This window comes from Pseudorca crassidens, chromosome 5 (genome assembly GCF_039906515.1).
Source record: "Pseudorca crassidens isolate mPseCra1 chromosome 5, mPseCra1.hap1, whole genome shotgun sequence".
Classification (NCBI taxonomy): domain Eukaryota; kingdom Metazoa; phylum Chordata; class Mammalia; order Artiodactyla; family Delphinidae; genus Pseudorca; species Pseudorca crassidens.
In genome coordinates, this window is record NC_090300.1 from 63,620,948 (window position 1) to 63,645,464 (window position 24,517).

Here is a 24,517-nt window from a genome sequence, read left to right on the forward strand (position 1 = left end):
GGTGGTGAATATATATATATATATAAGCTGTATAAGAATTTAACATTTCTGAAATTATATATGTTACAATGGATGATGTCTTACAACTTTAATTGGCAGCATTTTCTTTAAATGGCACACAAAATATGACTTAATGTTGGATTTGATAAAATGTGGGGCTTTAGCTGTTAATATTAAGTTCAGCATATGTGTTCATTTAAAAGGATGTGAACAGGGGCTTCCCTGGTGGCGCAGTGGTTAAGAGTCCGCCTGCAGATGCAGGGGACATGGGTTCGTGCTCCGGTCCGGGAAGATCCCACATGCCACGGAGCGGCTAGGCCCATGAGCCATGACCGCTGAGCCTGTGCGTCCGGAGCCTGTGCTCCACAACGGGAGAGGCCACAACAGTGAGAGGCCCGCTTACCGCAAAAAAAAAAATATAGTTTAAAAGGATGTGAACCATCTTCATAAGGTGATTTTAGAAGTTTTAGGGGAAAATATGAGTTAAAATTCTGTTAAAAACAGGTCTTTTTATTTGTTGGAGCCATTACAAATTGAACTGGTTTCATGGATCATTTATAAAGCCTCCCCCCACCCTGACTTTTTGGATTCATGAAATTATATTTTACAGAATTGAGATTGGAATGATTGCAATGATTTTAACAGAGTATTTTTCTGTTGATTATGCAACAAATCATAATTTCAGAGGCTTTTACAATACTATTATCTCATAGTTCTGTAGGTCAGAAATCTGACATGAGTGTCATTGGGCTAAAATCTAAGTGTTGGCATGTCTGTATTTCCTTTTGGAGGCTCTAGGGAAAAATTTGTTCCTTTGACACTTCCAGCTTATAGAGACAATCTCTGTTCCTTGGCTTATTGACCGCTTCCTCCATCTGATAAAGCCAGTAATTACAGAGAGTCCTTATGCTGCCATCTGTGGTTCTCTGTAGTTGAAAATGGTTCTCTACTTTTTAAAGATCCATGTGATTAATTTGGCCTTACCTGGATGATCTAGGATAATCCTCCCACCTCAATATCCTTAACCTTAATTACATCTGCAGAGTTCCTTATGCCATCTCAGAAATGTTTAATATGAAGGAAGTGGAACACTAGCCAGTTCATTAGCTTTTTTTGTTTTTGACCTTAATAGCTGTCTTTATCTACTGAAATCTATTTATGATTTAGACACCCTCTTTGAGTATCTTGAGTATTAGATTTAGGTTAAACCTAAGAAAATTTTTTTGCTTATGATACTGAGTTAAATACTACACTGTATTTCTAAAGGTAATTTGAAAGGAACTTCTGTTAAAAAATGAGATACTCATCTAACTTCAAATTTTGGTAATGTTTTCAGGCAGGATATATAGCTTTGTAAATAAATCCCAAAGTTCTGATACATTCCAAGGTTTTTTTTGATTGTTTTGTTTTGTTTTTTTAGCTACTCATGAAATGATAAACTACCCTTATTCCACCAGACCATGACATCAGTTAACAAAGTTCTTTTTTGTCATTTGGAAAAATAAGTGTTTTAATTCATTCTCTACTATGAGACTCATTTCTTAACAAAGATTCGAACGTCACTACTAGAAGCGTGCTATATTTTTCTTAAAATGTATGTCTGACGTATCCATTCTTATATAATGACTAGCTATATCTATATTTAATGGCATATGGAGAAAAAAAGATGATAGAAGACTTATCTTTAAAGGAGAAAGCAAGTTGGTAGGCTTGTTTTTAAACTTTACGTTTTAATCCCTGTACTTTAGTATGTAGCATTTTGTGTATCTGAAGAGCTCTTGTGTTTTGCTTTTATCATTAAATGACTATGGAGTTAATATAGTGTATTTCTAGTTTATCTTTCTTATTTGGGAGTTCAGCATAGGAACTTCAAAATCATGCAGCAAATTCACATCTCAAGAGAAAATTGATATGCATGTTGCTAGGCTTCTGGGGGCATTTAGAGATATAAGACAGAGCTCTCCCCTTTATTATGTTGTAGACCAAGTGGGAAGTAAATCCACACTGGAGAAAATAGAAAACAACACATGACAATACTTCATGATAGATACACATTAAGGAAATAAGGGGAGAGGTCTGTTTTTAGTTATATTGGTTGGAAGCTACAGACATTGAACTGGGCCCTTAAGGAGATAGATTTGCATGTATAGGTTTCCCACACTATCAGAAAGTAGAGTTTTCCTGTGAAACCTTTTGTAAGCTGAAATGGCATAAAGTGAAGAAGCAATTACCTTAGGACACATCTTGCTAATAGATGCACAAAATAACGTGAGATAAAGCACAGATGCTCACCGACACAGTTCAAAACTATGTTGGCTTGATGCTGAGTTTAGTTCCTGAGGAAGGAGCTGGGGTGTGCTGCTGTCACTGTTTGGGGTGCTTGCTGCCTCTATAATGGCTTGCTGCAAAGCAAATGCCGAAGGCTATTTTCTCTTCGTGCCTTTTTTTTCCTAAAGCAGAAATCCTCTTTGATTTCTTTTGGTTAGCGAAAACAGGTATTTGTGGAGGTCTTTTGTAAAAGCAAAACGGTGTAAAATGGGCTTCCCTGGTGGCGCAGTGGTTAAGAATCCGCCTGCCAATGCAGGGGACATGGGTTTGAGCCCTGGTCCAGAGACATCCCACATGCCGCGGAGCAAAGAAGCCCGTGCGCCACAACTACTGAGCCTGCGCTCTAGAGCTCACGTGCCACAACTGCTGAAGCCCGCGTGCCTAGAGCCCGTGCTCCACAACAGGAGAAGCCACTGTAATGAGAAGTCCACGCACTGCAATGAAGAGTAGCCCCTGCTCGCTGCAACCAGAGAAAGCCCGTGCACAGCAACAAAGACCCAATGCAGCCAGGGGAAAAAAAAAAGGTGTAAAATGAACTTTTGAAAAGCATAGGATACCTCTATGCTAAGAGGAAAGGATGAAAAAATGCCATCCCAGAACTAACAAAGAATAGAAGTGGGAATGAGTATGATAGTGATTGGGTCATATAAATCGGACACATTAATTGTGTTATAATAATAATGATGTAAGCTTTCATAGAATCTTTGCAGTGTTTACATTTTTAAAAGGTCACTATTGAATTTGGCCATTGGGATGTTAGAAAAAGTCCATAAACTTTTAAAGTCATGCTGAAGTTTTGTTTCACTGATAATGGCTTCAACTCCATTGATTGTCAGGTTGAAGCTGTCTTTTCTTAGAGTAACCTAAAATTTGTTCAGTGATTTCAAACGCTGTATTCTTCAAACTTAAGACATTATTGTGCGAAAAACATAATTTTATGTAGAGCTACTAAAAATACACTCCCAGTTCATGAGACCATCAATTATAAGAAATATTCTTATTTCAGAGATGTTAAATGTGAAAAAAAGGTGCTGCCTAGAATCAGTGAAATAATGGTAGAATACAGTATGCAGATAAAGTACTCATTCTTCTAAATATGATTAAATTTGCTTTTAAATATTGGATAGTGGTTATTTCTTATTATATTGGGTTGCCAAACAGTTCGTTTGCTTAGTGAATGCATTGTGCAATAAAATTCTTGGTGAAAATGAAAAATGTGTCTTTTATTTTTACTTAAAACCAAATGAACTGTTTGGCCAACCCAATACTAACAATTTGTTAAAAACCTAAAAATGGGCAAAATTTAAAAAATATTTCCCTATATTAAGTGCATTTTCATATTGTATATGTGTAACGTTTTGTATGTTCTTTGCAAAATTCTATTGGCCATGTTTCTGCGCATCCAGACAGTTAAATTTTTAATCTATCTGACTAGGTAAATACTTTATTACTAGTATACAATATTAACATTCAATTATTTCTTAGTTAATAAATTTCAAATTCATTAACATTTTTATTTCTCTTTCTTTGGAGCAGCCAATCAGTAGGGTTAAACAGTGATTAGCAGGAAATAATGTTGAAAAATTTCACTTTTTTCTTTAATAGAAATATAGTTGGCTTATGTTTTCTTCTTTCCCAAGGTACAAACTCTGAGCTGTCTAACCCATCTGAAACTGAATCTGAGCGTAAAGACGAGCTAAGTGATTGGTCATTGGCGGGAGAAGATGACCGAGAGAGCCGGCATCAGCGTGACAGCAGGAGACGCCCAGGAGGAAGAGGCAGAAGTGTTTCAGGGGGTCGAGGTCGTGGTGGACCACGTGGTGGCAAATCTTCCATCAGTTCTGGTAGTCTTTTATATACTATGTCAGAATCCTTTCTTGGTAAACAGTATAATTTCATATACGTTAATTCATTTACCAGGGCCACTCATTTTTGGAAGTTTCTCTTTTAACTGTCTGAGGAAAATAGTAGAATATATATATATATACACACATACACATAGCAACATAAGGAAAAGCACTATAGAGTGTTTCTCAGTGAAAGTTTAGCTAGAATATTCAGAATGTTCTTGCTTAGTATAATGGGCTGGGGGGAGAATTGAGAATTGTCAGGGATCCATGGACTAGATCCATAGCATATTATTGTATGGCAACTTTTAATAAAACCACTCTTAATAAATTTTTAAAAAAGGCTGGATCAAATCACACCTTTTACGGGACTTTAAAGTACTCTCTAGTTCTAGTGATATTCTTCAAGTCCTAAAGTTCAGTTTACAGACTTCCAGGGAAATAGTTTTTTATATTTTAGTATATTGTTCACTCTTATCAAGGTTTATAAAATTATAGTATGCTGAATTACAAAGTAAATGTACTTTACCTAGTGTTTATGATTAATGGATAAACTTAGTGTCTTTTGCAAAGATGCTAGCTTGCTAGCTGTTACCAAAGGAAACTTAGAAAGGAAAAATCGTGATTAGGTGAATTTCTTCTATAATTTGATTGGTGGAAGCAATAAATGCACATAGGTAAGATGGGTATTTTTTTTTCTTATAAATTATATCTTAAAACCTTTCCTTTCCCACCCTCACCCCACCTTACTCCACCTTCACTCTTTCTTTCTGGAGATGGGAGTACTACTCAACATTCATTTCCACATTTTCCTATAACCAGTTAGAATTTCAAATTTTTTAGTATGCTTTTTTGTGTAGACTTGTTTTGCTTGCTTCAGTTCATAGTAAGAGATTTCTATTATGTCATGGAGTGCAGGTGTTGAGTATTATTTGGAAATAGTTCATTAACATTGGCACAAAGAAGCAGCAACCACATTGAACTCAGTTATGGAGACAAAAAGCTGTTTCGTGGAAGTGATTCATTTTAGCTGAATATTTGTTTTCATTTTTATTTCTCTAGCCTCTGGGCAGGATTAGCTAGGAATGTGAATGTAAAAAGTAGCATGTAATAATATACTAGTTCCTAATACGTTTTCAAAACAAGTCAAAGAGAAATGGTAGAAAGCCAAGTTGTCTGCCCTTCTTCTGTTTTAATATTTCATTGCCATTTAAAGGTTTTTATATTTGTTGTTTTTCAGGTAAAATAGTGATACAGAAAACATTTTATCTGAAGACAGAGAGGGTATATTTTTACCTGGGGAAAATTGAAGTTTCTTATCATTAATTGATATAGTTCAATATAGGTCGGAGTATTCCTAATAACTGCAGCTCTCTTAAACAAATATTTCTTGCCTCTGACATGCATATAGTGCTCAAAGATCCAGACAGCAATCCATACAGCTTACTTGATAATACAGAATCAGATCAGACTGCAGACACTGATGCCAGCGAATCTCATCACAGTACTAACCGTCGTAGGCGGTCTCGTAGACGAAGGACTGATGAAGATGCTGTTCTGATGGATGGGATGACTGAATCTGATACAGCTTCAGTTAATGAAAATGGGCTAGGTATGTAAGCACTTAGGGAAAAGATATATATTATTGTATAATATTGTTAATGTATGAAGCTTTTTTTAAAAAAAAATCCCAAACATATGCAATTCACAAGTTGAATTTTTCCTAGTGTTTACTTCAGACGAGGTAGATGACTTTGTGTCTGTCTTAAATGTCTAGTTCTCAGATTTGTATAGCCAAATAATTTGAAACTGGGAGGGTTTATTAAAGTGCCCTTCAATACAAATATTCAAACTGCAAGGCACTTAATACTCCTACTGTTCTAAACCAAAATTGGGCTTTCAGTTTGCCTCTTTAAATGTTATAAATGACACTAATGAAGGTGTGTATACTGAGTAGGAATTGATTTCCAGAGGGCTAAAATGTCATTAACTTTGGTAAAAAAAAGGAAAACTTTATTCCTGAATGATGGTAATTAAGTCTTAGAGTTTGTTTAATCAAGAGTTAAAACCCTCTTAATTTCTGGATGATAATTCCATATTTAATGTAGTAGGAATGTTTTAAACTACAAAAGTATTTTTCCTGTGAGTAATGTGTATTGTTTTATTTTTCCTGTTTAATTAAAAGGTTCTTTTCCCTTCTTTAAATCTTTGAAGGAAAGAAGTTTTTTGTTTTTTTATTTTTTTTGCTTTGTTTTTTGCTTTGTTTTTGTCAGAATAGTTCATGGTGAACTTTGCAATTACAGATGATAGTGAAAAAAAACCCCAGCGACGCAATCGTAGCCGCAGGCGTCGTTTCAGGGGTCAGGCAGAAGATAGACAGCCAGGTAACTTGCGTGGACCTGTTGCCAACACCAGGTTACAAGCATGAAAAAAAAATGTCATGTGTCTGCTTTCTAAATATATTATACTTACATGTACACCTGTGCATATACATTCAAGATGTGCATTGCATAAATTGTTTACTCAACTAATACGACTACTACTCTTAAGAAAATGCATTCTTCCTTCACACCGTAAATGTGTAGTAAACCCGTCTAATTGAACTAATGTTGTGTCTCAATTTTTTTACATGGAAATACTGTTGAGAATACCGTTATTTTGTCCACTTGGCAGATTCTGCATTCTTGAGTTGGGGCCTGCCATCCCAGGAACTATGTTGTAGATTGTGATTGAGGTTGATTGGCAAAACTGGGCAGCTTTTGCATGGTGCCTGCTTGCTATAACTGGGTTCAGCACCTCATTTTTGTGGGGTTTCTCATACCCACAGTTTAAAAAAAAAGTATAAATGAAAAAAATACTTGAAAGTGTCTTTTTCCTAGTAAGAGGAATGCATGTTATGTTTTTGTTTATTGTAGTGTGATGCCTTTTCCCTTACACCTACTAACTATTCAAATTAATAGTACTTACTTAGTTTTAGAATGTTAATTTAAGTAGATATAATTTTTAGTAACTTCAAAGAAACTTGTTTGCTGTGTCTATACTATCTTGAACATAATTCCATTTCCTTTGTATGGAGAATCACATGTATATTTACAATGAAGAAACTGTGTGCACCAGAAATAAACCCCTTTTAAACTAATCAATTTTGCATTCTTTCCAAAGCAAATTCTTGTGTTTTCCCCAAATAAAGAATGTAAATTCCAGTATCTTTATTTAGAATTTTAAGTTTAGTGGTTGTGGAGACATTTGAGAAAACTGGTTAAGGGTATTAGTTTCCATTCTTGGGGAAAAAAAAGTTGATGTTTTAAAGATAGTTGTAAATTTAAAAGGAATTAAATATTGTCAAAATAGGTTCCAGGAAATGTTACTGTTTTCTCTTCTTTTCTCTCTCTTTAGTGTTAGAAATATCTTTTAGATGAAGAGATTGTATTTATTTTGTTTTTTGAAGCTGGCATAGCAGTGTGTACACTTTTTGGCTGTACTTTACAAATAAGGAAATTTAAGCTGTTAGTAGGTTGGGCTTGAGATAGAATAAATTACAACATAATTTATTAACTAGGTGGATGGTGGTTCATTACTAAGTCAAAGGACATAAAGGGAATAACGTAAAACCTTTGATAAAGAAGAGGAAGAGATTTCTGCATGGTATTAATTGAAACTTGAGTAATTTAGAGTTTTAAATAATTAAGCAATGATTTGTGTTCTTTACTGCATTTACTCCTATTTTACTCTGTTCTTTGGAAGTACTAATTTCCTCTTTAGAACTCATTGCCTTTCTCAGCGTGCCCCCTGCCCCCCAAACCAACACACACACGCGCGCATACACACACACACACACAATAGGTGGAAAAAGCACATCATTTTCTCCTTTGCCCCTGGAAGGAGTTCTACGAAGGCAGCTTCTATCCAAAGTTAATGTCAACATTCTCTGAAATAAATATTTGCTCAGAATTTCTTGTTGCCCTTAGTATAAATTAAGCAGTGAGTATTCTTTACTAAGAAAAGAATGACAGTATACTGGTGTCCAGTGGATTAACTTTGGAGCCCTTAAATTCTAGAGTCCCAATTTATGCTGCACAAATTGCCTCAGTTTTTTTCTAGATATTGTAAATACTTATTAATCTGTTTTGAACTTTTAAGTGGCTTTTATTTTAAAGACTGGCTATAAACAGGTTTTTCTTTGAATTAACAGGTTATTTTTAGTTTTACCTCCCTTTGGTAGGGGAGGGGCACTGATAAATTTTTACCTTTCCAGCTAAGTGCCTATTAATTGATAAACTGTATCAAAGTATACTATTCTCTGTACATAGTGGATGAAGAGTTCTAAGAATTGTCACGTGTTCAAATTTAGCAGTATGCATGTCTATGCATCAGGGTTTCCAGGTAGCTGAGTTCTTCCAGGTGTCACTGAGGGCTCAACCATGGAAACAGAATGAATTCATTAAGGTGCTCTCCAAATTAGAATAGGATGCTTTTGCTTCTGTGTATGTAGATATAATGATGAAGTGGATTTGATAGTATCCCTCTCCCCAATTTTGGAAACTATTATTAAATGTATTTATAAATTTATTTACAGTGAATTTAAATGACCATTTATAAAGCTCCAAAATGAGTACATTGAGTTTCTTATAATTTGGAGGGAAAGAGACAGTTTTAGACATGAAACATCTTTATTTAGCGGTGTTTCTAAAGATGTGTATTAGTTCTGAATTAAGTTGTTTCCTTGGGATTTAAAAAGATTCATTTTAATAGTTCTATCTATGTCAGAATCCTTTCTTGGTAAACAGTATAATTTTAGAAAGTTCTTGAAAGTTCTAGAAAGTTCTTGGATCTTATAAAGAAAGGTGTTAGCATGTTAATTCATGATTAAGAAAAATGAATTGTAAATACAATCCAGCTTTTTATTATATTAAAATGATTTATTTTCATATAATTTGAACCTGATGGACTAGCTCTTCCTGTACATAGTGACTTTAAATTTTAAATTTACCCGAGTTTTAATTCTTTCGTAATTTACCTGCTTCCATGATTTAAAGTACACCGTATTCCACATAATCAGGGATTTTCCTTCATCAGTTTCTGAGGGAAAGTAAATACTTTGAAAGGAAGAGGGTGATTATTTTGATATTTCTTCAAATCAGTGAATTCTAAGTTGCAGGTCCTTGAAGAGAAAGTTCTGCAGTGTGAGGCCAGTCCAGTGTACTAGCAGACCAGAGGTAGTTTGTTGCAGTTGGGTTGGCAGTAGGGTGTTAGTGTGGGTTAGTCTTTTCGCCTTTGCGTTAGTCTTTTCCCTGTATCCCTACTGCCATTGTAAACACAAACACCTTTCAGTCAGTCGCTTGAAAGATTGGCAAGATGGGGAAAGGGAGTGGTTACTGAATTAATGGTGGACCTTTTCCCACCATGATCAATGGCCACATTTTTAGGTTGGTGTTCTGTCATCTTTAGTTTGCTTGCAGTTTTTTTAGATTACTCAGAATGGTTTCTAGTGTGAAATGTGAAAAAGGAACCATAAAATACACTTGGATATCTTACTGTGCTTTTAAAGAAAATGTTAAAAAAAAAAAAAAACAGAACAACTAATTTCTGAGTAAATCTTTTACATCTTTGATGAAAATTTCAAATTGAAGCATGCTACACCACGATTTGACCCAGTTTGCCCCATTTTTCCCCCCACTGATAAGTGCAAACACTGGGCTTACAATGCTGCATTCTCTATTCTTGGTTGTGGATTTCTATGTCAGACTTACCCCACAACTGTAGACTAACCAGAAGCAAATGGCTGGACTCTTGTTGAAGAGGACTTTAATCTAGGCTTCCTTGCCTCTCCAGCTTGAAATCTTCTGTAGTCAGCACTAAACCACAGGCACATTTTTCAGGGTTAGTTTTTGGTTGGAGGTGGTACCCAGCTTAAGAAAATTTTGAATTGGGTAACCCACCATTAATTTATTTTAAAAGTAAAATTACTCTTTATCCATAAATAAACTTTAGAAGTACTTTTTCAACACCTGTAATTTTTTTCTCATCTTCAACAGTCACAGTTGCAGATTATATTTCTAGAGCTGAGTCTCAGAGCAGACAAAGAAACCTCCCAAGGGAAACTTTGGCTAAAAACAAGAAAGAAATGGTAAGGAGAATTTAACCTGTAGGTTTTGGTGTTTTTGTTTTTGTTTTCGGTATGGTTTAGTTTTATTTTCACTTCTTAACTTACTTGTATGATCACTTGTTTCCCCAATTAGACCAGTAATATTTTAGTTAAAGACTACTCTTGATTTTGTTTTTGGCCCCAGGTAACTGAAGATATGCATGCTTGAGCCTGAAATACTTTTCATTTAGAACTCTAAATAGCATTCGTAAAATTCAGTCTGCCCAAAGATACTGGGCATAGAGACTGTTGCCTTAATTTGGGGAACAATAGGCTGAATATACCTCTTCTCAGTGGTGGATAAAGACCTTTAAGTTTCAATTCTTTTAAATATTTTAAGGGATTTGATATGTAAATGTGAGTTCCAAAAAAAAGGTGAGTAAGTAGGTGGTTATTTGCGTTACTTAGGGTATTAATGTTTATATCTTTTATATGGTGAGCTTTCCAGTGGTTAAAATGAAATTAGGTGCAAGTTTTCAGTAAACAGGTACAGATTCTTCCTGTGGTTTATGCACCGCTAGATACTAGAGATAAAGAGTTGAAAAGCCCAGAGAGGTGGAGTACATTGGTATTTGTTTTGAATTTTAAGAATGTTTTAATTCTTTGATCCATTGTGGTATGTGAAAACTAAAATTATTTATTAGCTAATTAATGTTTATGTAGCTGTTGTCCTCCTCAGCTATAGATTTCATTTATAAAGAAGTTGAAAAAGTTGTCTCCCTTTGGCAGGCAAAAGATGTGATTGAAGAGCATGGTCCTTCAGAAAAGGCAATAAATGGCCCAACTAGTGCTTCTGGCGATGAAATTTCTAAGCTACAGCGTACTCCAGGAGAAGAAAAGATTAATACCTTAAAAGAAGAAAATACTCAAGAAGCAGCAGTCCTGAATGGTGTTTCATAAACTGAAGAAGTTCCTAGTTTACAGTTCTTTTACATTACATTTTACAATAGTGCTTGTACAAGCTTGCCAAAGATAGAATATGGATCGCCAGTCTTTACATCGCACTTTCAGTTCCTCCATTTGGAATTCAGAAAGGGGAGGGATCCTGAAGAAATCATATGTTAAACATACTTTGACACCTACTGTGTTATAAAATATATCATCAGATGTGCCTTGAGAATAGTATATGTAACATTAAAAAAAGTTGCTGGCTATAGGAAATGTTATTTTGTTTTCAAAATATGGCAGAGATGGGGGGAGGTGGGTGGGGGGTGGGATCCCTAAGGGAATATTCTTTATGAAAGCATTAGCTGCTTTTGTTACATTTTTAATAATATGCAACCACTTCTTCACCTGAGGAAAACTAGAGTGAAATGCAGTCTAAGATATTTTGCACTGAATTGTAATTTCGTCATTAGTTTAGTCTGGAAACTGGTCTGTTTTAATGTGTTTTTAAAATGCTGTATGTAGAGGAAAATCTGCAGGCCACTGGAATACATTTGTTAAATTCTCATCTGCAGGGACACTGGGTGATATTGGCAGTGACTGTTCTACATTGAGGCTTTGTTTGGTTTATTTATTAAAGTGTACAGTATTTAAAAAATCAAACATAGCTTTAGTTAAAACACTAAGCTGAATTAGTCATGTCCATTCAGACATAACCTGAACTACTGAAAAGATCAATTTCCAGAAGGTTTATTCTGTATAAACTACATGTTAGTCTTCAGTAGAGTATCTTTTCCTTTTCTTTTTTCCCCCTTTTTCTTTTTTTTCCCTTTTTTTTTTTTTTTTTTTGATTTTGGTTGTTTGATGTGCAATATGTTTTTGTATGCAGGTAGTAAATAAACTTTGATCTTCCATTTGCTGATTTTTAACTTTCTACTTTTTATACCAACTGTTGAAAAGTAGTTGGACCTACTTAAAGGCCTAGAGTAGTATTCTGATTGCTTTTTAAGATGCATTTATACTTGCTCATAAGTAGTAAAATATTAGCTGGTCAATTTATCATTTTGTAATGAATCCTCTGAAATCTTAGTACTTAAAAAAATTTAGTGTGTTAGAATAGAATGGTTTAGGGAATTGATCAGAGATTTGATATTAGGAAAGTCTTTGTAACAAAATTCTAATCATAGGCAACTTTTGGAAGGCATTGGGGTAAAATCCAGAATTTTACTTTTGCCTTTGATTCTTTATTAAAGTTATTTTTATAAAGAAGTATAATGAGCAGTTTTTAAATAAGGAATGTCACGAATTTGATTTTTGGTTCTTAAGGAAATAATTTTAAAGGTTCTTATACTAATGAATGGATTTTTGGTAAATATTTTAGCCAGATGTCTTAATTTTAGGAAGATACAAACTTAAACGAAGTGTGTTGCAAGGTGATATCAAGTAGTTGTGGGTTTATGGGAGTTGCTCTACAATATTATATAAAGACTACTGAGCAAGAAGAAAGCTCTTTCACTTGGCATCTGAAAAGTATTTTATGTGCATAATTTATGTTAATCTACGTGCATAAAAAAGCTAAGTGATGTTAATTTATGGCTGAAGGACAATTCAGGTTATAGTTAAAAATATTTGCCAGGTCAGTGTATGTAAAACCCTAGCCCTGAAATTTATTACTGTTGAGGTTAAAGTTGTGATGATATTACATGCTTTTTCCTAAAACCCTGATAACTGAAAATTTTAAGGTGTAGTGTGAATAGTGCAGTCCTTGAACATTGAATAAATAATATCAAGTAATTTCATATCTTAATAAAATTACCCACAAATGTCTTTTTTTTAATCCACCAAAGTCAGAAACATGTAAAATTGTTGGCCTTTTTATTCTTCTCTTCAGTAGTAGAGTTACAAATTAATTATAAGGTATGAGAAGAATTTTCATTAATCCCCAAATCGGTAAATATGATATAAAGAAAATACGATTTTTCATTTTCTTCCAGGTAGAATATTCAGTAAAATCCTCCTGTAAAGACTGTTTCAGTGGGAACGGAAGAAACACAAAATCATCTTAAGTGGGTTTAGCCCAGGGAGTTTTTTTAGAACTAATAACCTGATTCTAGGAAATAAGTATTAAGATTTCATGATTTACAAATGACTAATCCCAATGTCCTTTAGAAATATGTGCTGCAGAATCATGATAGGCCTTTTATCTTTTTTTTTTTTAATAGCACATGCTCAGATTCAGAACTGAAAAGCCCACTCCCAAAGGTAACTATTCCTGATAGAGGTAGCCTTCCAAACTTAGTTTGAGAGGAGTGCATCTTTTTTGGCTACAAGTTACATGGAATGTTGCTATGGGAAAACTTGCCAGCCCCCCAGCCCCGCCCCCCCAAAGGTTTTGTGCAGCTTAAGTATTGTTTCAGCATACATATATGAAATCGTGTATGATATCTGAACTAAATCATGAATTAAGAACTGAGATTACATGGGGGTAAAAATGGTCTTTTCCTGAAGACTTGGGAAGCCTAGGATTCTTGGGTTTGGCATCACTCTTAAGCCTTCCACGGGCCTAAAACTTTCACAAAATGGTATGGGTTTCTGTTGACAGGTCAGTCACCACTGTTAAAATTATAATAGGGATACATAAAAGTATTAATTTTAAGTAACTATTTTAATGTGGAGGTAACAGCATATCAAACCAGTGAGTTCATGAAAACTGAGACGTTGCTTAGGACAAGGCTGAGGGAGGTAGTAGCTTAAGTAAATATTCTTTAAAAAGCAAGTCCAGGTATATACAGACAAGCAAAATAACCAAAGAACAGGAAAACACTAAGCTGGTGTTTTACTATTTGTCCTGGATCTCCATTCATGTCAGCCGTTCTTCTGTGGCTGGGATCCATCACCTTTGGAAGTATTTTTGTAGCTACTGTTTGCTATGAGTCTAGTGTTTAACCTCAGAAGGGTCTCTGCAAAGTTGGTATGTTAACTGAATGTTGCTGGTAGATTGGGAAATAGTACCTACCATTTGTGTCCTCTGCAAACAGATCGACTCTTTTCAGGTTGAAACCAACTAGTTAATATTCTTATAGGCTGTGCCTACAATGAGCTTATGCCGTAAGCAGATGATTGGCGGTTACTGGAAATGAATAAAGGAAAATTACTTTTATATTTAGATTTTCTAAGGCTTCAAGGAACTTGAATTGGATCTATGGGTTTGGCAAAATTCCAAAAGGCAACAAGTAGGGTGTTCATTGTAAAGCCTCAGTCTCCCTATCTTTGCTATTTACAACTTGGATCCCCTGTACCCTTTATAAGGATATCTGATATGGTGAATTTGCAGGTCCCTTATTTTAAAATTTTAGTTTTTTACTAGGATGCTTGAATGGATAATATTCACTTATAACCCATGATTAACCTATGACAGCATTTGGGTTTTATTTCAGGGAACTGTTGCAATAAAGCAATAATTGCAATCTGCTATAGTAAAACTTTTGGCAAGTGGTGGTAATTTGAAACTGCACTCAACTGCTGGTTGAAAACGTCAGTTATGTTGAACCACAGGAAATTGCTGGGAGCTGACCAGTTTTGACCCACAGAAGAGACAACCTAATAATACGTTTTAAGGTATAATCATTTACTCCAGAAATCCAAGCAAGGGTCTAATCATCCAGAAAAGCCCTAATTATTGGATGAGGGAGGTGTATATAATGAAAATATTAATTTTGTTTTTTAAAATGGTTTATCAGTGGGTCACTTTAGATTCAGATTCATCTGTATCTTCTATATTACTGTTTCAGGGTACTGAAGCACAGAATTGGGAGTTACTATCTTAGTTGTACAAACTTTTTCTATATTCCGTTTCATCCAACTAGAGAGGCCTAGACTAGGTGATCCCATAAAGGCCTTTCCAATATAATATAACTAGAGTGTAATCATATGTTAGACCCTGTGTGATACTTAACCATGTACTCTTAAGGAGTATGCTGAATTAAAATGGTGTTTGTTTTCTATTTATATCTGTCCCAGACATTTCCAGCTATATTGTATGCAATCTAAAGATAAAAGAAGGGCAGAATTATTTTTCACTAACATTCTCAATTTCAAAGTCCCACTATTAAGTATACTAGTTAGCAGTTTCTCAAATTAGGGTGAAACCACAGGGATATTTTCTGAATGTTTCGTACCCTTTTTACTTGATGGATTGTCAAATGTAGCTACTCATTTTCTAGGTTAGAGACTATTTTCATTACAGAAATTTTCCCATAGTTTTTCTAGATGAACTAATCTATGCTTAATTGTTCCCTGGAGCTCATACCTCAACCTCTTTGAACTTCATTTTTCACCTTGCTGTTTTCAGGTTGTAAAGAAAAATACGTAAATACTTTACTTGAAATTCCATTAACTGAAACAGCACTAAGGTCACAGCAAGTGTTAACTTGTTCCAGATTATACCCTAACACTGGACTACGACCTTGTCATTGGGTCAGGAATAACAGGTTAACACTGGATAGCTCTTTCTATATCCTGTTGCTAAAGCAACAGTTGGCTCTAAGCAGATACACAACACTGAACAGCAGTGCCAGCAACAAAAAGCAGAGCTTAAGTCATTTAAGTTTCCTGGTACTCAGGGTTACTCTCAGTCCAGGGTTCTTTAACCAAAAACCTATTCTAGCATTCTAAGTAAGTGCTTTTTACTTTACCTCAGATTTATAGATTTCTTTCTACCATATTCTGGCCTTTTAAGTTTTAGAGCCAACTTCTAAATTTTCATTGTAATTAACGTTTGGGGGATCATTTATGCTGAACAAAATAATGACCCCATCACACACTTCTGAAATGCAAAACAACTTTTATAGGTTGTTAACAACAGAAAGGTGCCTTATAAATTCTCACTGAAACAGTAGAACTCATTATTTTAGCCTGAAGTGTTTAAACTTAAGCTTGGTTAACTCTTAAATGAAGCATTCTGCCTGGATTAATTTAAATTACTTCTGATACAAGGTTTTCTTTTAAGGTAGAAAATAAATTTTCAGTGTGCCGAATACTACATAGCTTTTTAGTGTGGCATGGTCCAACATGTTTAGGTTTTTATCCTGCGTTAAGATACTAGTTATCCAGTTTCTTCCACTTCTCATTTTACATCTAGCTGCCTTTTACCCTTCTTGCTTCTGTTTGTTGTGATTTAGAGCACAGGAAATTAAGGATAGCAGAGAAAACTATATAACCAAGCTTCTAGAATCAGAAAATGGGCTTGTGTTCCATTTTCATACATGTTCTCAATTATTTCTTGAATGGTTTGGGTCTGTATGACTTGTTAAATGCTTCTATAGATATTCCCATCATTTGTAAAACAGCTGAAGGCAAGAGAATTTGCTTAAAAATAAGGGTGGGAAAAGATTCGACTTCAGGACCACCCATTACAGCCTACTTTCATCACCAGCAAAGCAGGTTTATAAAGTTTATTAAGTAGCATAGGACTCATCTGTTGTCAACCTAGAGGCCCAGTGAAGGCAAAAGGAAAGAGGCTAAGTAAGGAAACTAAAGCTCTGGTATGCCAGTTCTAAACATTAAGGCTGTGAATAGGCATGTATTAAGGACTAATATATAGAGAACCAAATTATAAATGAAGCTAGTAAATTGGAGAAGATATTCAGGGCTTATAGTTTCAGTAGCTGTGCAACTTCAGAAAGCATTTGCTCTAGTTTTTCAATTTCCTATCCATAAAGTGGAGAAATCTTAACAATTTAAGTTGGCTGTTATTTTTTTTTCCCCCTCTTAACAGATGAGGAAGCAGAGCCCTAAGTGCATAGATACCTTGCTCAAAGTTGCCTGGCTATTATAGCAGAAGTTTCACTTGAAACCTGTACCTCCTATTCCTAGTCCTATATTCAACCATTATCTTCCTCCCTTTTAAAGAAGTCTATATCTGAAAGGACCCGTGGATAAAAAGGGCCCAAGGTAGAAGTGTAATGACAAGTACGAGACACACATTTCAGTACCACCAAGGAAAACATCCCTGGGTTATCAGATTTGTGAAAGGTACCACAGTGTGGAGGTTAACAGCGTAGAACTTCGGGTTTGAGAAAGATCAGTTTTCTCAGCCAGCATGTTGCTTTGGGCAAGTATCTTAACCTCACTGAACTTCAATTTCATTACTTGTAAAATGTACTTTAATAGTAACTACTACTGGGTAAGGGGGAAATGCTTAGCTCAACGCTAGCACATTGTAAACAGTCAATAAATGTTAATAATACACAAGCATTTTGTAAGAAAATACCATTAAAAGATGAAGGCTCTCTTACAGATCATCATACTTGCATCAATTACCATGATCTAGAGCCCTCATAAAAAAGATGACTTTTTTACCCAAGAAAAATGGTAGGTTTGCCTAACGGCTTTCAGTGAAATATGGATTCTTCTACTTGAAAAAGGTAAGCCTAGAGAAAATAAAACATTACTATGAAAGAAAAATGTGGTCTGCTGTGCTCCTTAGTATTATTGTAAAGTGGTATCTTAGAAACAGGTATGCTGTGTTTGCATTAAACACTCAAAAGTGTACCTTCAACATGAAGTTTTCCTTTTTAAAGTTAATGCTTGATTGCCTTTGGGCATATCTTCTATTCGTCTGAAAAATTTGCTTTTTAGTTGATAATATCTCTTTTCCTTAATTAAAGCTCTTGTTCGTAAACATTTTTTTTTGACTAGTCCAAAGGACTGAAATAAAAGGCTAGAAAGCCAAAATACAATTGATCCTCATTATTAGCGGATTCCTTATTTTCAAGTTCATACCTCCAAAGTCAACAATCACGGCGATTTCCTGGTTGGTTGTGGACATGCAAAGTGTGAAAATGAGTCACCCGGTACCTACAAAGTTATGCTCTGCCTTGTTTCAGTTTTCCTACTGTAAATAAGCATCCTTTTCATGGTCCATTTAATGCCAAGTTTTTTGCATTTTTGTCCTTTTTATTGGTGATTTCACTGTTTAAGATGGCCCCCAAGTGTAGTGAAGTGCTGCTGCCTAAGGTTCCTAAATGCAAGAAGGCTGTGATGGATTGGCATGAGTTATGATGTTATTGGCTGTGAATTTAATGTTAATGAATCAACAATATATATTAAATAAGATGTCTTAAACAGAAACACTTGTAAACAAGGTTATATATTCACTGGTTAACAAAAATATTGTGACCAGAGGCTCGCAGGAAACCCCTATGAACAGTGGTTCAGGATTCACTAATTTAGTATTCTCAGTGTCTTTATACAACACAACTACTTTGAATAACATGGATCAGCCGTACCTTCATACCCCCTTGTCCCTGGAAATAGCCAAGTGCTTCGTCATACTCTAAATCATGGCAAATGAACTTGATCAGATTTTGAATGAGGAAATGGGATGGAAAATAAAAGCAGATACACCTCCATTTTGAAATGTCCCTAAACACATTCCAGTGCTAAATATGACCACCTCCATTATTTTGACCTTGAAAGTCTTTGTGTTCCCCATTAACAATTAACTTTAGGAAGATTTAAGAAAGTTTAGATTGTAGGTAGTAGTATTTATCATCTTAGAACTGAAAATTAAGTATTCTGGCTGACCACAAAATAGCTATCTTAACCTCACATGTTTTAGGTAGGTCCTCTGGTTATCCTTAGATATTTTTTGTTAGACCAATAGCTATTTACCCTGAAATGTCATTTAAATATATCAGTGTATGAATTATCGAGTCCTTCGTTATATTTTGATAACTGAGAGCTTTTCCGTTTCACTAATTGTGTTTTAACAGATGTGAAACTTGATTATGTAAAAAAATAACCAATTAAAGTAGTTTATAAATGGTCAGTCTCTTTAAGGGGTTAGCTAAATAAAATATACATACTTTCTTGATTAAAAACAGGACTTGTATTCTCAAATCTTTATCATACTGTTAACAGTTTTTACTGTATGAAATCGGAAACAATTCAGATTTATCACTGACAAAGTGATAAATACATACCTAGATCAATTTCTCAGGTTAAGTTGTGGCTAAATTCACTTTTTTTTTTTTTTTTTTTTTGCGGTACTCGGGCCTCTCACTGTTGTGGCCTCTCCCGTTGCGAAGCACAGGCTCCGGATGCGCAGGCTCAGCGGCCATGGCTCACGGGCCCAGCCACTCCGCGGCATGTGGGATCTTCCTGGACCGGGGCACGGACCCGTGTTCCCTGCATCGGCAGATGGACTCTCGACCACTGCGCCACCAGGGAAGCCCTAAATTCACTTTTAAGTTCAAGGTTCTAAGTGGCTGGGGGAGTCCTCTGTACCTTGAACAGCCACCTGTCTTAATGAGATGAGCCCCTACTACAACAACCTGTGCTAATTCCATCATATTTATCACATTGTATTTTAATTATTTTCACATTGTATTTTAATTATCAGTTTATCAATCTCCCATCAGATTGGGGATTCCTTCAGAGAGAGACTATCTTGTTCACTTTGTCTTGACATAGGTACCAAATTACTTGACAAATGAGTAACAAACACTTCAAATGGCATGCACTTATCCATAATCATGGAGTATTAACCTACAAATATTCTATAATCCGATTTTAAATCCTCAAATTTATACCAAGGCTTTCATTTAGCTTATGTTAATTTTTAAAATGTGTAGCTTTGAGGCATTTTATTATAAAAAGCTGGTACTCATACATAAATGAATAGGAACTTAAAATTCATCATACATTTACTTCATTTTTTAGCTTGACCTTCTAGTAAATCTTTAGCTTCATTGATTTTGGCTGCTATATAAGGAGATCCTCCTACAGGAAGAAAAAAAAGGAATAGTTATAATATGGACTCTCCAATTTCTGCTTGGTGAAAAGCTATTCTCTTGCTTCAAGAATTCCTATGCTTATCTAAGAGGTGAAATGAGCAGAAATGAAATTTTGACTTTTTAAAATAACTATGACGCTGGAACTGGATGACCAAAAACATGGTTAATATATTTGACCAATGGGAGGGAGATTTCCACAAAAAAATGGCACCTTCTGAAAAAGCTTAAACTGATAGAAATAAAATTTTAAAAAATTCTCATACTTATGTGACTTTGAAATAGTGTAAGTTACCTTTTCATGACGATCACAAGTCATAAACACCAATTTATTGTACTGTGTTATTTTAAAACCATGAAATTTTCAGAGGTGCTGAGCTTAGTTGGGAAGACCCCACTTTGCTTTATATCCTTTTCCTGTTACCAACAGTCCCTTCACGATGTCACCTACATCTCCTTTCCTACTGAACTGCAGCAGTGATTTGAGTGATTCTCAAAAAAGTGTGGCCCTCAGACCAGCAAGCACCAGCAATCAGTAAAAAGCTTAGTTAGGATGCAAATTTATGGGCTCCACCCTAGACCTACAGAATCAAGAGCCTTCCAGTTAGTATAAGCTAAGTTTTGTAAAAGGTTATGCAGTCAGATACCAAACAATTACAACCCTGTTTAAACTCAAAACACTCTTTCTTAAAGAGAGGCTTCTCCTGTAAAGTAAAAGGACTTAAACACTGGAATGTGGATTTTGTGGTCTACATTTTGGTATTCCATTTGATCTTTCAACTCAGCCTAGGCTGCTTAGAAGTGTATCAGAAACTAATACATCCTATAGGTTTCTAACTAGGTAACCACTAGTTAAAAGGTCTAAATGTATAGGAAAAAAGTTAAAAGTTTTATTAGTTTCATTAACTGAAATTCAACATTTTCCTTAGGTAAGAATGTAGACACCCCCCACCCCAAACAGTAGTAGTAGCAGTATTTGAGACTCACTACTGTAAGTCACATCACAACTGCAGATCTCAAAACACAGTTAATGCTTATCACTACTTCCAAATTATAGTAGTTACTAGATCTGCTCATTAGTCTATAAATTTTTCACTCAGAACTTACTCTTTTAAGATATCTAAACAAATGGATCCAGCCTGGGAGACAGTGCTCACAAACAGATCTAGGCATTTCCCTTATAATAGCCAAGAATTAGATACAGAATTATCCCACTAATAACAGTTACTCCAACAAAATGTGTTAACAATAGTTTAATGATACTTACCCTTGTCTGGGTGATTTAAAAGCATAATTCGTCGATGAGCATCTCTTATTTTTCCCTTATTGGCAGTAGGGCTAATTTAAAAAGGAAAAGGTATACTTCAGAGTAGATCTGGGTCACATTAAAAAACTATATAAAGGTCGATTAAAAATTGTGAAACTGAAAAAAAACTGAAACTGGAGTAAGTCAACACAACAGTATGAAAAGCTATTTGGGAACCTCTAACACACTAGGAAGATTAATATTCTGAATCACAGAACTAAACAGAGCTCCTTAGAAAAATAAGGCATTCTTAAAAATTTAGTTGAACTTTTAACCATTATAACAATCCTTTTATCGAAAAGTATGTTTAAGTATTTGGAAATGAAGGCAGAATTTCATCACAGAAAAATCTGTTACTCCGTTATAGAGAACAATATTGAGCACTGTGATTATCTGTTGAAAAATCTACCTTCAATGAGTTAAAAAGTACTCATGTGTCATTAGACCTTCTCATTGGACTTTTGTAGGGAATGTTTAGATCTTAAAAATGTAATAGATGGAACGTCCCTGGCAGTCCAGTGGTTAAAACTCCATGCTTCTACTGCAGGGGGTGTGGATTAGATCCCTGGTCAGGGACCTAATATCCCGCATGCCACACAGTGCAGCCAAAAAAATAATAAAAATTAAAAAAAAAATGTACACAGTAGAATAACTCTCCTAATAAAAGAGAGAAGGTCTTTCTTACACTTGCTTATAGCTCTAAATTTGGAAGAAAAATACTAAAAATGTGAGAAATTATTTTACCTTACACCTAGTATTAATGCTGCTTCCCGTTTTGTCATTTTGGGTTCAAACCCACCTCTGTAATAGCCACCACTGAAGGCCTGAAAGTGGAAATACATTTGTAAGAAAAGATTATCAAAATAAACTGAAAGCTGCTAAAAAATGTCTATAAATGTTCATAGAACCAGCGGAAAAACTAAGACACTTCAGAAAACTAAGTGCAATTCCTATGGTATTTTTTTTTTTTTCCCCTGTACGTGGGCCTCTCACTGCTGTGGCCTCTCCCGTTGTGGAGCACAGGCTCCGGACGCGCAGGCTCAGCGGCCATGGCTCACGGGCCCAGCCGCTCCGCGGCATGTGGGATCTTCCCGGACCAGGGCACGAACCCGCGTCCCCTGCATCGGCAGGCGGACTCTCAACCACTGCGCCACCAGGGAAGCCCCCTATGGTATTTTAACTCTATAAATAGCAACAAATATTTTATTGATCATTAAACATCCATTCCCCCCCCCCCAACCCCCGGACCATCTAAACTGTCTTGAAGATACAAGACAAAATAACAGTGCCTTAAAGCCAGTTCTTCTGGGAGTGAAGGGAAGAGTATTCCAAGCTAGCCATGTTCTAGATAAAAATTTGATCTCAGAATATGACTACATGTTTTAGAACAAGTGCTTTAGAGGATTCAGAGATCTTTTGAGACAAGTGGTTCAAGGACATTTTCAGGTTCAAGGCAACTACTAAAACAAGACTTTAAGATATATATTGAGAAAATCAGGCTATTAGATCCACTGACCTTGGTATGTCAGAAATTATACTGGTAAAACCTACCATTACTCTACTACTCTGTCACATTCAATCGTAACAATAAAAAGCAATACTCCACAGGTTGTCAAAATCATATTCATTCTGAATTTTGACCACAGAATGTATGATCACATTCAGTCATACTCTAGAGCCCAATTAACTGAAGTGTTACCCAAGTAATCTCTGTTAGGGAGTGCCAGAGCCACACAGTAAAAATGGATCACTTCAGACCCCTAGATCCCTCTGTGTTTGTGATGCAGAGCAAATGATGCTGAAGGTAATGGTGTATGAACACTAAAGTGATATTAACTTTCATGATACTAAAACTGTTAACACCTCTTCCCCAAATCTGTCACACGTAACATTTGATTCTTTAGGGTAGCACCATTACAAAGCTCAGCACTTCTAAACCTTCTTTGCGGGAAGCAAGAGAAGGGGTCCAAAGCAATCACTTAGAACTTCATGGATGTCTGGCTCTAGGCTTCATACACAGACAGTAAAGAATTAGCAAAAATGGTGAATAAGAAGCCTTACAGATTTTGGTAGACTTTGAAAAACTTGTTTTACTTGAGGCTCCATATGCTTCATGGCTTGCAAAGCGTAACGGCCTAAAAACAAAAGCAATAAAATAAAAAGTCCGCAACCTCCTCTACTTCAGTTCTACCCCCAAACCATAAACAAACCTGCAAATCCTGCAGCAGCAATGGTCAGTCCAACTGCTACCACTGTACTGGCCTGGTAAAGGGAAGCAGAGTAAATATTCATTTCTCCCATTCTCACCCTTCCCTATCATGCCCATTCTCCCATTCCAACTTATTACAAGTTTTATTTCAACGGGAGAAATAACTTTTAGGATGAAAATTTTCTGCCCAATGATCCTGCAAATTTTATATCCAATGCATTTAAAAGGTATGGGATTTTTCACTAAGGAAAAAAAAAGCAAGTCGATTTGCTTATTTACTTATACAACAGTGAAAAAGATAATTCCCCTCCCCTTGAAAACTTCTTTCACCTCCGGGCAAGTGAAGTCACATTAAAATTCAATCAAGAGCAACGGAAATAAAGTTTCTGCCAGAGAAGGGAGAACTGTTTACAGAGGATTCCTGTAAATTCTGATTCACCGTTAAACGTAGGCTTAACTAAGAGACTAGCTTCTCATAGCACCTTCGGCCAAATATGTTCAGGAATCGAGAAGAGGTGTGTCAGCAAGAGAAAAGGGGAAAGACAGAGCGATGTAGAGAAAGGGCTGCGAGGATGTGTTAGGGGACCAGCAGGTATAATCAAATGCGTTTCCACTAACCTCCGAGCCCCATGGACGGCAGGCACAAAGGCCCGAGAGGGGTGAGGCAACAGCTCTGTGTCCCAGAGGGTGACTCGCCGGGGCGCTACACCCCCAGCTCTGAGTCGCATTAGGGAGACATCTGCGGCTCCTCTCCTCCCAGACCTTGAGCAGAGATTAAGGCCTGGGCCTGAGATCGCCCAAGAGGCCGGAAGGCGGAACTCACCATGGTTCCCGCTCGGCTCCTCTGCTTCCACCGGGAGCGCGGTACATCCCACCCCACCAGCTCTACGCCTCTACCACAAAGCGACGCAGTCACCACCAGCATGTGCAAACCGCCCAGACACAGGCGCCCCAGGAAATACGGCAGTGGCGGCCGTAAACTAGGCCGGAAAACTGTCGTAA

General features: G+C 36.0%; 2 protein-coding genes across 8 annotated transcripts in view; one reads left to right on the top strand and one right to left on the bottom strand.

The window, feature by feature from the left end:
- Positions 1–12,119, top strand: part of FXR1 (FMR1 autosomal homolog 1) — a 57,556-nt gene extending 45,437 nt beyond the window's left edge. For 3 of the 6 annotated variants that reach the window (XM_067738145.1, XM_067738148.1, XM_067738146.1), the window contains 5 exons: positions 3,969–4,172; positions 5,587–5,787; positions 6,479–6,559; positions 10,211–10,302; positions 11,050–12,119. In XM_067738145.1, coding sequence (XP_067594246.1) covers positions 3,969–4,172; positions 5,587–5,787; positions 6,479–6,559; positions 10,211–10,302; positions 11,050–11,220 — 749 coding nt within the window. In that variant the 3' untranslated portion in view covers positions 11,221–12,119. The remainder of the gene's footprint in view (positions 1–3,968; positions 4,173–5,586; positions 5,788–6,478; positions 6,560–10,210; positions 10,303–11,049) is intronic. The other 3 variants (XM_067738147.1, XM_067738149.1, XM_067738150.1) reach the window with 2 other exon arrangements.
- Positions 12,120–19,555: 7,436 nt separating this feature from the next.
- On the bottom strand, positions 19,556–24,507 carry DNAJC19 (DnaJ heat shock protein family (Hsp40) member C19). Of its 2 annotated transcripts, none has more exons than XM_067738151.1 (6): positions 24,339–24,507; positions 23,517–23,568; positions 23,368–23,441; positions 22,051–22,130; positions 21,268–21,338; positions 19,556–19,989 (listed from the first exon to the last, which is right to left on the bottom strand). In XM_067738151.1, the coding sequence occupies exons 1-6, from the start codon at positions 24,438–24,440 to the stop codon at positions 19,919–19,921; spliced, it is 450 nt and encodes a 149-aa protein (XP_067594252.1). In that variant the 5' UTR covers positions 24,441–24,507; the 3' UTR covers positions 19,556–19,918. The 2 variants fall into 2 exon arrangements, with proteins under 2 accessions (XP_067594252.1, XP_067594253.1); XM_067738152.1 differs by having other exon boundaries at positions 24,134–24,476.
- Between the last annotated feature and the right edge of the window lie 10 nt (positions 24,508–24,517).